This window comes from Mobula hypostoma, chromosome 8 (genome assembly GCF_963921235.1).
Source record: "Mobula hypostoma chromosome 8, sMobHyp1.1, whole genome shotgun sequence".
NCBI classification, from domain to species: Eukaryota; Metazoa; Chordata; class Chondrichthyes; order Myliobatiformes; family Myliobatidae; genus Mobula; species Mobula hypostoma.
The window spans coordinates 41,110,844-41,126,503 of record NC_086104.1 but is presented as its reverse complement, the minus strand read 5'-3'; the positions used below and the strand labels follow the sequence as shown (position 1 = coordinate 41,126,503).

General features: G+C 40.6%; 1 protein-coding gene across 4 annotated transcripts in view; it reads right to left on the bottom strand.

Annotated features, from left to right (window-relative positions):
- LOC134350488 (synaptotagmin-14-like) overlaps positions 1–15,660 on the bottom strand; it is a 193,679-nt gene that overhangs the window by 55,317 nt on the left and 122,702 nt on the right. For all 4 annotated transcript variants that reach the window (XM_063055715.1, XM_063055713.1, XM_063055712.1 and 1 more), the window contains one exon: positions 14,064–14,513. In XM_063055715.1, the coding sequence (XP_062911785.1) occupies positions 14,064–14,513 (450 nt within the window). The remainder of the gene's footprint in view (positions 1–14,063; positions 14,514–15,660) is intronic.

The window sequence follows — 15,660 nt, the reverse complement described above, 5'->3', positions numbered from 1 at the left end:
CAGACATCACTTGCCTGCAAAATACAATGCTGGCTCTCCCTAATTGCGCCATTGTTTTCCAAATGCTTAGAAATACAATCTTGGAGCTTACTGATTAGTTTTGAGGGCATGATAGTGCTGAATGCTGGGCTGTACTCAATGAAAAGCATCCTGATGTATACATCTTCACTGTCCAGATGTCCCAGAGCTGAGTGAAGAACCAATGAAATGGCAATGTGGACCTGTTTTGATGAAAGGCAAATTGGAATGCATCCAATTCACTCCTCAGGCAAGAGCTAATAGACATCCTGACCAACCTCTCAAACCATTTCATCTCTGTGGATGTAAGTGCTACTGAATGATAGCCATTGAGGCAGGTCTCCATGTTCTCCTGAAGTACTGGTATGACCGAAGCCTGTTTGAAGCAGGTGAGTATGTCAGACTGCCAAATTGAGAGGTTGAATATGTCAGTAAACACTTCAGCCAGTTGATTAGCACAGGTCTTCAGTACCCAGCCAGGTACACCATCTGTGGGTCCACCCTCGCGAAGAATACACTCATGTCGCCCTCAAAGACTGAAATCACAAGGCTGGAAGGGGCTGTGAGCATTTGTGAAGTTGCCTCCATGGTTTACTGGTCAAATTGACCATAAAAGGCATGAGCTTATCCGGGAGCATAACTTTGTTGTTCCCATATGTTGCTTGATTTCGCTTTGTATAAGAGGACAACATTCAAGCCCTACCACATCTGTTCAGCATCCTTCTGTGTTTCAAGTTTGGTCCAGAATTGCCACTTCACATATGAGATGACTTTCCAGAGGTTGTACCTGGACCTCTTGGACTTCCCTTTCGTCACCACCAATCTGGCCCTCAGCAGATTGCAGATGTTTTGGTTCATCCAGGGCTTCTGGTTGTGGAAGACTCTGAATGATTTTCTGGGTACACTCTCATCAGGAATATCTTTAAGACCATGACAACTGTGGGGTATTCATTCAGATCCTCTGATGAGTCTTTGAATATGGCCTAGCCCACCAACTCGAAGCAATCCCATAGCGGCTCCACTGCCTCCTGACACCACCTCTTTGTTGTCCTTAGCTATGATGCCTTCCTCTTTAGCCTCCGCCTGTATGCATGTAGGAGAATGGAATGTATGGAATGTGGCAGTGAGCAAGTGTGTTAGGTCCCCTGGTGCTGCTGGTGATGTGTTGATAATAACTGAGCAGTGATTTTCTTAACCGAGCCTGATTGAAGCCCCAAGCAAGGTTGTGAAAGGCGTCAGGGTAGGCTGTTTCACTTGTTAATCACGGCCTTCAATACATCGAGTGCTTGCTTAACATTTGTCTTAAGCAGCATGTAACTTTGGTCAGAATCATGGTGGAGAACTTCCTTGGTAAGGGGAACAATCAACACTTAATTATTAGATGATTAAAATTATAGTTTATTTATTTGTGGGTGATTTGATTTGTAAATTTGGAAGAGGTGCATCTATAGGCCTGTTGCTTCCATTTGGGGTTGTTTCTTTTCCACCACTGTTTGTTAAAACTGATTTTCTTAAGTGTGATCTATATCACTTTTAGGAAAAGAGAGTTAGTAATAATTAGGTGAGCAATGGAAAGTGAAAAATAAGAAAAAGATGAAAGGTTTATTCAAAAATGACAAGATGAGAAATGTTAGGGATAGGGTAAAAGGTTGTGGTAGGTTACAATGGGACGTAGTCAGGATGCGGAGCTGGACAGAGTGGTGGCAGATGGAGTTTGATTCAGAAAAAATGTGAACCACTCCAGAAGTATCGTGTGCAGTTCTGGTCACCTCATTATAGGAAGACATGGAAGCTGAGGGAGAAAATTTATGCTGCCTGGATTAGAGAACATGTCTTATGAGTAAAGATTAAGTGAGCTAGGACTTTTCTCTTTGGAATGATGAGGATGAGAGGCAATGATAGAGGTGTATAATATTATAAGAGGCATAGATAAGAGTGGATAACCAACACCACTCTTCCAGGGTGGCAATGGCCAAATCCGAGGACATCTGTTTAAGGTATGGGGAGATGTCAGAGGCAAGTTTCTTTTTTAAAACAGAGAGCAGTAGGTGCCTATAATGCACTGCTAGAGATGATGTAGAGGTTGATACAATAGGAACTCTTAGATAGGCACAAGTGATGTACAGAAAGTGAAGAGGTTGACATGACAAAGTATGTTGAGGAAGATAGAACAGTGGATGTGGCATATACTTTATACTTTATTGTTGTCAAACAATTGATACTAGAACATACAATCATCACAGCAATATTTGATTCTGTGCTTCCCACTCCCTGGATTACAAATCGATGGTAAATATTAAAAATTTAAATTATAAATCATAAATAGAAAATAGGAAAATGGAAAGTAAGGTAGTGCAAAAAAACCAAGAGGCAGGTCCGGATATATAGAGAGTACGGCCGAGATCTGGGTCAGGATCCGTTCAGTAGCCTTATCAGTTGGAAAGAAGCTGTTCCCTAATCTGGCCGTACAAGTCTTCAAGCTCCTGAGCCTTCTCCCGGAGGGAAGAGGGACGAAAAGTGTGTTGGCTGGGTGGGTCGTGTCCTTGATTATCCTGGCAGCACTGCTCTGACAGCGTGCGGTGTAAAGTAAGTCCAAGGACGGAAGATTGGTTTGTGTGATGTGCTGCGCCGTGTTCACGATCTTCTGCAGCTTCTTCCGGTCTTGGGCAGGACAATTTCCATACCAGGTTGTGATACACCCTAGAAGAATGCTTTCTATGGTGCATCTATAAAAATTATAACGACTGTAGTAAGGTGTTTGACAAGGTTACTCATGGTAGGCTCATTCATACAGTCAGGAGGCATAGGACCAGGGGAACTTGGCTGTGTGGATACAGAATTTCTTGCCCATAGAAGGCAGAGGGAAGTAATAGATGGAGACCTGGAGGTCTGTGACCAGTGGTGTCATGCAGGGACCTGTTCTGGGACCCCTGCTCTTTGTGATGTCCATAAATGATTTGGATGAGGAAGTGGATGGGTAGATTAGTAAATCTGCAGATAACATAAAAGTTGGTGGAGTTGTGAATAGTGTGGAGGGTAGTTGTAGGTTGCAGTTGGGCATTAACAGTATGCAGAGCTGAGCTGAGAAATGGCAGACGAAGTTCAAGCTGTAAAAGAGTGAAGTGATTTATTTTGGAAGGACAAATTTGAAGCCAGAATATAGGGTTAATAGCCGAATTCTTAGCAATGTGATGGAACAGAGGGATCTTGGGGTCCACATCCATAGATTCCTTAAAGTTGCTGTGCAAATTGATAGGCTTGTTAAGAAGGCATATGGTGTGTTGACCTTCATTAGTAGGGGGAATGAGTTCAAGAGCTGCAAGGTAATATTTTAGCTCTAAAAAAAACCCTGGTTAGACCACACTTAGAATATAGTGTTCAGTTCTGGTTGCCTCATTACAGGAAGGATGTGGATGCTTTAGAGAGGGTGCAGAGGAGATTAACCAGGATGCTGCCTGGGTTAGAGAACATGTCTTCTGATTATAGCTTGAACAAGGTGGTGCTTTCTCTTTTCAGTGAAGGAATGTGAGAGGTGTACAAGATGATAAGAGGCATAGATCGAGTGGATATCCAGTGACTTTTTTCCTGGGGGGAAATAGTTAACACAAGGAGGCATAATTTTAGAAGTATAGGGGGGTTGTCAGAGGTAAGTTCTTTACACAAACTGTTGGTTGTGTAAAATGCCCTGCCAGGGGGTGATAGTAGAGGCGGATATGTTTAAGAAACTCCTAGGTAGGTACATGTATGATAGAAAATTGGGGGGCTATGTGGAAAGGAAGGATTAGATTGATCTTAGAGTAGGTTAAAAGGTCAGCACAACATGGTCAGATGTTCCATTAAAGAGAGAGAGGTAGGAATGAAAGAACGATCATTCTGAGTTCCTGGTTCACCCACTAGTCATGAAAACATCACTTTTGAAATGTTCAAACTTAACTGCAGCAGCACCCAAGTTATATGTCGGGGTCCTGCATGAATGACTGGGGAATGTACTGATACCTTTGCCATTATTGACTAGTAAATACAAATTTATTCTTGATTCTGTAATTCCATGCTCTAGATTGCATTCGGGGCTTTTTTTGAGTTGCCAGCTATTTCTAGATGTTTAAATAGTTTTGGACTCATTAATCTATTGTTTTTGTTTTGGTTTGCATTTGTGTACACAAACAAGAGCTATGAACATTACCAGCACAAACACGAGGAATTCTGCAGATGCTGGAAATTCAAGCAACACACATCAAAGTTGCTGGTGAACGCAGCAGGTCAGGCAGCATCTCTAGGAAGAGGTACAGTCGACGTTTCGGGCCGAGACCCTTCATCAGGACTAACATTACCAGCACTTGTGAATACATCATCACATTTGTCACTGAAAGGCATAAAAACTGTAAATGATGAAAATTTTTATTAAAAAATTGAGATATCTAGCAGGTCAGGAAGAACTGGTGATAGAAAGGATTAAACAGTTTCAAATTGATGTCTGTTCTGATGAAAGGTCATCAACCTGTAAAAAGAAAGGTTTTCACTCCATAGATGCCCCCTGACCTTCAGAGAATTTCCAGTATTTTTCCCTTTTGTACAACATTTGAAAACTCAGTTCCACAAAAGATCCTACAGCTTAAAAGCAGTGAGGATATTGCAGATGTGTTCAAAATAATCTTCCAAATCTCTCTAGATTTGGTAACTTTTTATATTTTGGTGAAGTGTAGCAATCACTTCATAACATAAGAAAGGTAAGACAACAAAATTAGGAAATTATAGTCCCATCAGAAACTTAAAATGTAATAGAGGATGGAGTGTCTGAATGTCTTTAAAATGTTCAGTTGTCGAGAAAAAGCGAACATGTGTTTAGGTAGTCTCCAACCTGATGGCATGAACATTGAATTTCTCACACGTCTAGTAATTTCTCACACCTCCCCCTTCTCTCTTTTTCTATACCCCATTCCAGTTCCCTTCTCACCTCTTCTCTTCTCCTCACATGCCCATCACCACCTTCTGGTTCTCCTCCACCCTCCCTTTCTCCCATAGACCATTCTCTTCTCCTATAAGATTTATTTGTCTTCATCCCTTTACCTCTTACACCTATCACTTCCCAGCTTCTTACATCATCCCCTCTCCCTCACCCACCCACCTTCGCCCTAAGGTGTTGACCCAAAATATCGACTGTTTATTCCACTCCATAGATCTTTCCTGACCTGCTGAGATCATCTTGCATGTTCTATGAGTTGCTATGGACTTCCAGGTCCAACAGAATCCCTCGTGTTTATGTAAACGTTACACCATGCCTATCAAACTCAATGAGTTTTTGAAGTGGAGAGTAAATCATATCTAGTTGATTATTCCACCCACTTGAATCTATTACTATCTTCTTGATGGCACAAAGACACAAGGGATTAATTTTGTTTTTAATTATTCATCCACAGGATGTGGTCATTGCTTGCAAAGCTGGCAAGTAGTGGCATCTCTATTTGCTCAATAAATCTAGAAGCTTAAAAGACCACCTCAAAGGGCAGTTAAGAGTTAATTCCACTGTCGGATATAGAGTCACTCATGGTCTAGACTAGGAGTGGGTTGCAGATATACCTCCTGAAGCACATTAGTAAACTAGGTGGGATATTACAAGAATCAAAAATTTCATTGTCAGTATTACAAAGAATAGATTATTTTTTCATTCCAGATTTTCAAGCAGAGGATGGAACAATGTATGCCATGTGCATGCAGGAGTGATTAGTAGAAATTGGCATGGTTAGCATAGACATCATTGGCCAATGGGCCTGCTCCTGTGCTGTACTGTACTGTTCTATGTTCTATTTGAATTTGAATTCCCCAATTGTCATAATGGTATTTCTACTCCTTCTTTGTGTTAATAGCTTACACCTCTGAATGCTAATCAAGTAAATTTATCATTATGCTAATTTCCCCTTAACTATCCTACCTCTGTTTCAGCCTTCTGAAGGAGTAAGCTACTAAGAAATAAACCTCAAATTGAAATGTTATCTCCGGGACGTTGAGAGATAAGTTAATGTAACCAAGAATCTTACAGTATAAACTAAACATTTTGTCACTGGATGGTTTGCTGATTCTTTGCTTACTAATAACAAGTCAACCTCAATACATCAGAACCTACCCTACTTAACTTTGTAATATGGCATTATGGATAGAACAACTTCCAGATATTAAGATTACAAGTGTTCTTGTCAGTTTTATCTTTTGAGACTCCAGCTGTAATGTAGGTTTATTTGGAAATCCCTAAACATTTGTCTTTGACAGCTTTCAAACAAGTTGTTTAGGGTTAGGTAAATGGAGTAAGCCTTCGTGAGGAAAATATTGTGTTCTTCACTCCAGATTATTTAAATGGATTTCTCTTCAAGTAGTAAATTTCTGTAGTGTATCAAACACCAGGCTAATCCAAGTTCACAATTTTTATGTAGCCCAGTTATTTATCTTACTAGTTTCTCATGTGACTTTGTGATTCCTGCTTGTAGGAAGCACAACAGATAATCTAAGTGTAAGTCGCTAATTGATATTATTCAATTCCTGTGTTAGCCTTACAGTTTTGTTCACTTAAGTCTTTGAGCATGCTACTGTTATGTTTTGTAATGTCAAAACATTAAACTAATTCAAAGGAAAACACCAGGGTCCAAAAATACAGATGTACCTTCGAGTTTACTTTAAGCGAGGTGCGCACCTATCACGTGGTAGTATGATGATGCATGCAATTAATGTATTTTACATATAAACTGCAATTCATTATTTATAATGAACAAAAATACTTAATCAAACTATATATAAACACAAAACTGCTAAAATATAACTGAAATATTAAATACACAACACTACCCCCCCGGCTTTGCTATAAACTCCAATTCAATATAGAATTATCTGAACTATATACACAGTATACGATACAATACAACTACTATATACAGACATCCACAGCATAGCAAATTTTAAATTGTCCCATTCAGGTCATAAGATTGAATCAATGTGGAGGATTTCTTACTCATGTGGGATAACATCTTTCTTGACAAGCAAAATCACTCTGCTTGCCCGGTGAGACTTGTGGCTGTGAAAACAATCTCAGGTTCTGGGGCCTCCTCTGTGATGGTTGTAGGGGTTGACTCTGAGACTGCAGGACGTGGCTCTGACTGCTCTGGACACCATTCTTCTCCTTTTCTCTCTCTGGATTTACTTCAATCCTTTTCTTTTTTTTCTCACATTCCTTATCCCTTCCACACCTTTCTCTTTCACATCTCTTCCCTCGTTCTTCTTCTAGTTTGTGCATCTTGATCATTAGTTCACTGAAGTATTCTCTTATTAATCCTATTGCCTCTTTTACAATCTGATCTTCCCTCTTGTTTTCCTCATTGACAATATCATCTGATGGATCTTCTGTTTCACTATCTCCATTTGCTCCTTTCTTTTTGGCCTTCCATTCAACCAGCTGGGCTTTGGTCTTTGTATCTACTTTTACAAGCAGCTTTTTGTCTCTCCCTTGAAGTTCATGAATTAATCTTAATGCACGCACAGTAGATTCTGGTTCGTTACACTCACAAAAGCCAAATGATTGCAATTTTCCTGAAGCTCCTTGAACACTCCTCCAACTTAAAACAAAGCCACATGTCACAAATATATGCTTGATTAATATATCAGAAGCTTTCTCAGATATGTTGCCAATAAAAACTGTTGTAGTTGGACCACTGCTTTTGTCACTTTCACGATTCCTCTGAGCAGCATGGTCCTTTCTTGATCCAATATGCTTTCCAAACAGAGGCACAGAGATTGGCACCAACACCAGTTTGTCCTCTGTTGGACAACAGTTAGACCATAAGACCATAAGACAAAGGAGTAGAAGTCGGCCATTTGGCCCATCGAGTCTGCTCTGCCATTTTATCATGAGCTGATCCATTCTCCTATTTAGTCCCACTCCCCTGCCTTCTCACCATAACCTTTGATGCCCTGGCTACTCAGATACCTATCAATCTCTGCCTTAAATACACCCAATGACTTGGTCTCCACTGCCGCCCGTGGCAACAAATTCCACAGATTCACCACCCTCTGGCTAAAAAAATTTCTTCGCATTTCTGTTCTGAATGGGTGCCCTTCTATCCTTAAATCATGCCCTCTCGTACTAGACTCCCCCACCATGGGAAACAACTTTGCCACATCCACTCTGTCCATGCCTTTCGACATTCGAAATGTTTCTATGAGATCGCCCCTCATTCTTCTAAACTCCAAGGAATACAGTCCAAGAGCAGACAAACGTTCCTCATATATTAACCCTCTCATTCCCGGAATCATTCTAGTGAATCTTCCCTGTACTCTCTCCAATGTCAGCACATCCTTTCTTAAATAAGGAGACCAAAACTGCCCGCAGTACTCCAAGTGAGGTCTCACCAGTGCCTTACAGAGCCTCAACATCACATCCCTGCTCCTGTACTCTATTCCTCTAGAAATGAATGCCAACATTGCATTCGCTTTCTTCACCACCGACTCAACCTGGAGGTTAACCTTAAGGGTATCCTGTACGAGGACTCCCAAGTCCCGTTGCATCTCAGAACTTTGAATTCTCTCCCCATTTAAATAATAGTCTACCCATTTATTTCTTCTGCCAAAGTGCATAACCATCCACTTTCCAACATTGTATTTTATTTACCACTTCTTTGCCCATTCTTCCAATCTATCCAAGTCTCTCTGCAGACTGTTTCCTCAGCACTACCAGCCCCTCCACCTATCTTCATATCGTCAGCAAACTTAGCCACAAAGCCATCTATTCCATAATCCAAATTGCTGATGTACAAAGTAAAAAGAAGCGGCCCCAACACGGACCCCTGTGGAACGCCACTGGTAACCGGCAGCCAACCAGAATAGGATCCCTTTATTCCCACTCTCTGTTTCCTGCCAATCAGCCAACGCTCTATCCACGTATGTAACTTTCCCGTAATTCCATGGGCTCTTATCTTGTTAAGTAGCCTCATGTGTGGCACCTTGTCAAAGACCTTCTGAAAATCCAAATATACAACATCCACTGCATCTCCCTTGTCTAACCTACTTGTAATTTCCTCAAAAAATTGTAATAGGTTTGTCAGGCAGGATTTTCCTTTAAGGAATCCATGCTGAGTTCTGCCTATCTTGTCGTATGCCTCCAGATACTCTGTAACCGCATCCTTGACAATCGACTCCAACAACTCCCCAACCACCAATGTCAAGCTAACAGGTCTATAATGTCCTTTTTGCTTCCTTGCCCCCTTCTTAAATAGCAGGGTGACATTTGCAATCTTCCACTCCTCCAGAACCATGCCAGAATCTATCGACTTTTGAAAGATCATCGCTAATGCCTTTGCAATCTCCACAGCTACTTCCTTCAGAACATGAGGGTGCATTCCATCTAGTCCAGAAGATTTATCTACCTTTAGACTATTCAGCTTCCTGAGTACCTTCTCTGTCATAATTGTGACCGCACACTCTTCGCTTCCCTGCCACGCTGGAGTGTCCGGTATACTGTTGATGTCTTCTTCAGTGAAGATTGACGCAAAATACTCGTTCAGTTCCTCTGTCATCTCCTTATCTCCCATTACAATTTCTCCAGCATCATTTTCTATCAATCCTATACCTACTCTCACCTGTCTTTTACTCTTTATATACTTGAAAAAGCTTTTAGTATCCTCTCTGATATTATTTGCTAGCTTCCTTTCATAGTTCATCTTTTCCCTCTTAATGACCTTCTTAGTTTCCTTTTGTAAGCTTTTAAAAACTTCCCAATCCTCTGTCTTCCCACTAATTTTTGCTTCCTTGAATGCCCTCTCCTTTGCTTTAACTTTGGCTTTGACTTCTGTTGTCAGCCATGGTTGCATCCTTCTCCCATTCGAAAATTTCTTCTTTTTTGGAATATAGCTGTCTTGCACCGTCCTCGCTTCTTGCATTAACTCCAGCCACTGCTGCTCTGCCGTCCTTCCCGCCAGTGTCCCTTTCCAGTCAACTTTAGCCAGTTCCTCTCTCATGCCACTATAATTTCCTTTACTCCACTGAAATACCGACATATCAGATTTCGGCTTCTCTTTTTCAAATTTCACAGTGAACTCAATCATGTTATGATCACTGCCTCCTCAGGGTTCCTTCACCTCAATCTCTCTAATCACCTCCGGTTCATTACACAATACCCAATCCAGTACAGCCGATCCCCTAGTGGGCTCAACAACAAGCTGCTCTAAACAGCCATCTTGCAGACATTCTACAAATTCTCTCTCTTGAGATCCAGTGCCGACCTGATTTTCCCAATCTACCTGCATGTTAAAATCCCCCACAATTATCATAACACTGCCCTTCTGACAAGCCTTTTCTATTTCCTGTTGTAATTTGTAGTCCACATCACTGCAGCTGTTTGGAGGCCTACAAATTACTGCCATCAGGGTCTTTTTACCCCTGCGATTTCTTAGCTCAACCCTTAAAGATTCTGTATCTTCCGATCCTATATCACCTCTTTCTAATGATTTAATATCATTTCTTACCAATAAAGCCATGCCTCTCCCTCCGCCTACCTTCCTATCCTTCCGATACACCGTGTATCCTTGGACTTTCAGCTCCCAAAGACATGCATCCTTTAACCACGTCTCAGTGATGGCCACAATATCATATCTGCCAATCTGTAGCTGTACGACGAGATCATCCACCTTATTCCTTATGCTGCGTGCATTTAAGTATAACACCTTAAGACGATTATTTGGTACTTTTCGCTTTGATTTCACTGCAACTTTATTGCACTGCAACTCATCCCAATGGCTACAAATTTGCCCCATCACCTGCCTGTCTTTCCTGACATCTTTACTGCTCACTATCTTAGACTTATTTCTGTTTTCCCCTTCCTCCGCTCTATCATGCCAGTTCCCATCCCCCTGCCAAATTAGTTTAAACCCTCCCTAACAGCTCTATTAAACCTTCCCGCCAGGATATTGGTCCCCTTCGTGTTCAGGTGTAACCTGTCCATTTTGAACAGGTCATGCTTCCCCCAGAAGAGATCCCAATGTTCCAAGAATCTGAAGCCCTGCCCCCTGCACCAGACTCTCAGACACGCATTCATCTGCCTGATCCTACTATTCTTACCCTCGCTAGCACGTGGCACAAGTAGCAATCCCTAAATTACTACTCTGGAGGTCCTGCTTCTCAGCTTCCTTCCTAACTCTCAGAAATCTCTCTTCAGGACCTCCTCCCTTGTCCTATCTATGTCATTGGTACCAACATGTACCAAGACAACTGACAACAGTTCATTGTGTTCGGTATAGAGAAAACTGTGGAATCATCCAGTACCTTTCTGAGTTCTCTTTTAGATGGCTTCATTGCAGGGGATGTGGCATGCAAATGGTGGATATATCTCCAATCAAGTTGTAGTTCTCTCAGCCAATCATGACCCCACGATGCTGGTCCTTCAGTTTTTACCACATACAAGCTCAATGTGGCTTGGTTGATTGTTGTATTTCACTATTACAGGTGTCATCCCTACAGGAGTAATTTTTTCTCCAGTTTAAGTTCTTTTTTGAATACTGCAGGCTTCAGTTCAGTATCTTTGAAATGCCTCTCAAACTCACTTTGTGGAATGACTGTAAGAGCAGAACCAGTGTTTAATTCCATTTTAATTAATTTGCCATTCATTTCTGGTGTAAGCCACACTACATTAATTGTTAATTTTCACACTGTAATTCTCAAGGCTACACAATCCAGAGCCACTCTCAAAATTATCAGATTTCTTTTATCAACAGCATGCAGATTAGTGCTCTTTTTGAAACTGCAACTTGACTTTTTAGCATTTTCTCTTCCCTGTGCAGACCATTTATTTGTGTCTGCCTGACATGCTCTTTGTATATGCCCTACTTTGGTATATTTTCTGCAAGTTTCACCTTTAAATCTACATTTATTTGCCACAACGGACAGTAACACAGTTTGTTCAGCTAGGCCAGTTTCTGTTTAAAAAATGCAAATTTGTTCATGCTCACTCTCATTCCTGACTACAACTCAATTGCGTCTGTGGTTTCCATTGAAACAGCAATTTCTGCAGCACCTCAGGGGTGTGTGCTTAGCCCACTGCTCTGCTTTCTATATACACATGATTATGTGGCTAGGCATAGCTCAAATACCACCTACAAATTTGCTGACGATACAACCATTGTTGGTAGAATCTCAGGTGGTGACGAGAGGGTGTACAGGAGTGAGATATGCCAACTAGTGGAGTGGTGCCACAGCAACAACCTGGCACTCAATGTCAGTGAGATGAAAGAGCTGTTTGTGGACTTCAAGAAGGGTAAGATGAAGAAGCACATACCATCCTCATAGAGGGATCAGAGGTGGAGAGAGTGAGCAGCTTCAAGTTCCTCAGTGTCAAGATCTTTGAGGATCTAATCTGGTCCAAACATATCGATGTAGTCATAAAGAAGGCAAGACAGAGGCTATACTTTATTAGGAGTTTGAAGAGACTTGGCATGCCAACAAATACACTCAAAAACTTCTATAGTTGTTCCATGCAGAGCATTCTGACAGGTTGCATCACTGTCTGGTATGGAGCGGCTACTGCACAGGACCAAAAGAAGCTGCAGAAGGTTGTAAATCTAGTCACCTCCATCTTGGGCATTAGTCTACAAAGTACCCAGGATATCTTTCGGGACCGGTGTCTCAGAAAGGCAGCATCCATTACTAAGGACCTCCAGCACCCAGGACATGCCCTTCTCTCACTGTTACCATCAGGTAGGAGGTACAGAAGCCTGAAGGTACACACTCAGTGATTCAAGGACAGCTTCTTTCCCTCTGCCATGCGATTCCTAAATGGACATTGAAGCTTCGGACACTACCTCACTTTTTTTTAATATACAGTATTTCTGTTTTTGCACATTTTAAAAAATCTATTCAATATACGTAATTGATTTACTTGTTTCGTTTTATTTTTTCTGTCTCTCTGCTAGAATATGTATTGCATTGAATTGCTGCTGCTAAGTTAACAAATTTCACATCACATGCCGGTGGTAATAAACCTGATTCTGATTCTGATTCATTTGAATGTTACTGTGCTTTAGTTAGGAGTCATTTTTGAATGCTCTCTTCAAGTTTCCACAAACTAATGATTACTTGATGTATCATTAAGCCCATTACTGAAATGGCAATGCTCAGATAATCTCTTCAATTCAGCCACGTATGCTGAAGTGGATTCCCCTTCTTTTTGATTCTGCTTGTGAAACCTAAAGGCTCTGCAATTAACAATGGCTTTGGTTCTAACTGTGCCAGCATTACGTTTGCAATAGCTGCAAAGCTTATTTCTGATGGTTTGGTTGGAGCAGTCAAACTTCAAAACAAACTGTATGCCTTTAAACCTAATGAACTCAGCAAAATTAGCTCTTGCTTCCCATTGGCTGTTTCATTTATTTCAAAATACCGTTCCAATAGCTCAGTATACATGAGCCAATTACATGTTGTGTAATCAAACTCTTCAACCTTTCTGACATAGCCAGCCACTTTGGATGTTTTTTAATGATTATTATCACCTGGTACTCACTCTTAATAAACTCTGAATTTTTCTGTTCACTGCCTTAAAAATAAAACTTGATCATGTCTTCCCTTCTGAAAAACATGTGCTGGCTGCTTTTGTTTTAAACTCAATTGTCTCTCCAAGTGCTGGGGTGCCTTTTTACTCACCAATGCTCCTGCTGCATTTTATTTTATTTTGAACGTCTTGTGTTTAATCTGTGAGTAGCCATCACAGGGTTGTTTCAAAATACCTTGTCACCAGTGTTATGTTTGGTAACTTCAAAACATTAAGTCAATTCAAAGGAAAACATGGGGTCCAAAAATATAGGTGTAACTTCAAGTTTACTTTCAGCAAGGTCTTCGCGTATCACATGGTAGCACGATGACGTATGCAATTAATGTATTTTATATATAACCCATAATTAATTATTTATGAACAAGAATACTTAATTAAACAATTTATATACAAGGCTGCTAAAAATTAACAGAAATATTAAAAACAGAACAACTACAACTAATATACTCATTCCATTTTAGTTACTTACAGTGATGCTGCCACATGGCTCCAACACAATTGGAACTGACATCTTGCCTTGCAGATTCAGCTTGGTGAGATAAAATATCTTTTCACCTACAATCCTTTCTTTTTTCATGCGACGTATACTGTAGAGTCTAAATCGCACAGCATAATTACCAATCATCTCAGACTCAATCCGATTAAATTTAAAGTCCTCTGTGAAGACAGGGCATGATCCTCGTTGGACGCTTGTTTTTGACCTTTGTTTCTTTGTGGGAAGAAGCACAAGATGTACTTGCCACGAGTTGTTGCCAATTCGATTATATGTAGGAATGTCTGTAACTGCTGTGACTGTTACTACTAGTTTCTGTGCTTGTGAATCATAATCAAAAATGACATCCAATGTACCATACTTCGAAACAGGTTCTGGATCATAAGCTTTAGGTAGCTGTGCAGAAGATCCTCTAGCTGACATGTCCTACAGAATATGAATAAAAGATTAAAGATTAAGTTCAATTTGTATAAACTTATTAACTTAGAAGTGACAAACTCGGTCAGTCTAGAAGAGGCATGAGGAATATATGACACGGTGTTATAGGTGTTTAGTGGATACAAGCAAAGGAAAATGAGATACAACAAATTATATAATACTTTACATATCTGTATGTGAACCCTTACCTTAAAAATGTGCTTGTATTTTTTGATATCTTCTATTTCTAATTTTAAGTTCATGCCAGTTGAAAGCTTTCAGTTAGGAGCAAAGCACTATTGTAATTTCAGAGAACTTAAATAGAAAAATATGAGATGATACAGGTGGTCATTGGAAGAGACTAGTATGGTACAACAGCAATTTACTGCTTCAAAGTGCAAATCAATATAGTGGAAACTTCTTGGTCCATTTGGGCATGAATTGCCTAACTGCTTATGTTTAATCTAGTTTATTTAAGTATCATTTTCACAGTTGCTTTCAGAGACTGATTACTAAAAATTTAATGATTTAAGGTACAGAAGTGCAAAGAGATTATTAATAATATGAAATAAAATGGACTGGTTTATAGACCTGCAGTGTAAGTTACTTGAAAGGTCATTGAAGGAGAAACCATAAATGGAATATATGGGCAATTAGATCAGTTTCAACAAGTAATGATATAATCACCTTTTAACACATTTATAGTGAAATGGTGTCAAAATGCTTGTTGTGATGCATCTAATTTGGTAATGTAGTGGGTAGTGCTCGTCGCTCTCACTTTCAGCTTCCACCAATGGCTAGTAGTCTTGCAAAAAGGAGAGTTGAATGTACAAGTCTCTCCTTGCCAGTACATAACCTCTCTAACATCAAGCCTCATGTAGTGCCTCCTCGCTGGTGACGCACAGAAACTGAACTCCTTTCGGATTCAGACTGAACTCCTTTCGGATTCAGGCTGAACTACGGAGGACACATGTAGCATGCAGGCCCACCAGTGTGTGGACATGCCTTGGAATTTGTGAACCAGATCCCCAGGTATACGTAAATAGCCCCACTGCCTTGTAGGCAGCTTCGGGAGAGACAAAGGCTATAGAGTAAACCCAGGCCGCAAATCTGGAGTGGAGCCCCTAAGGCAGCTGGACGTCATTAAACATCCTTC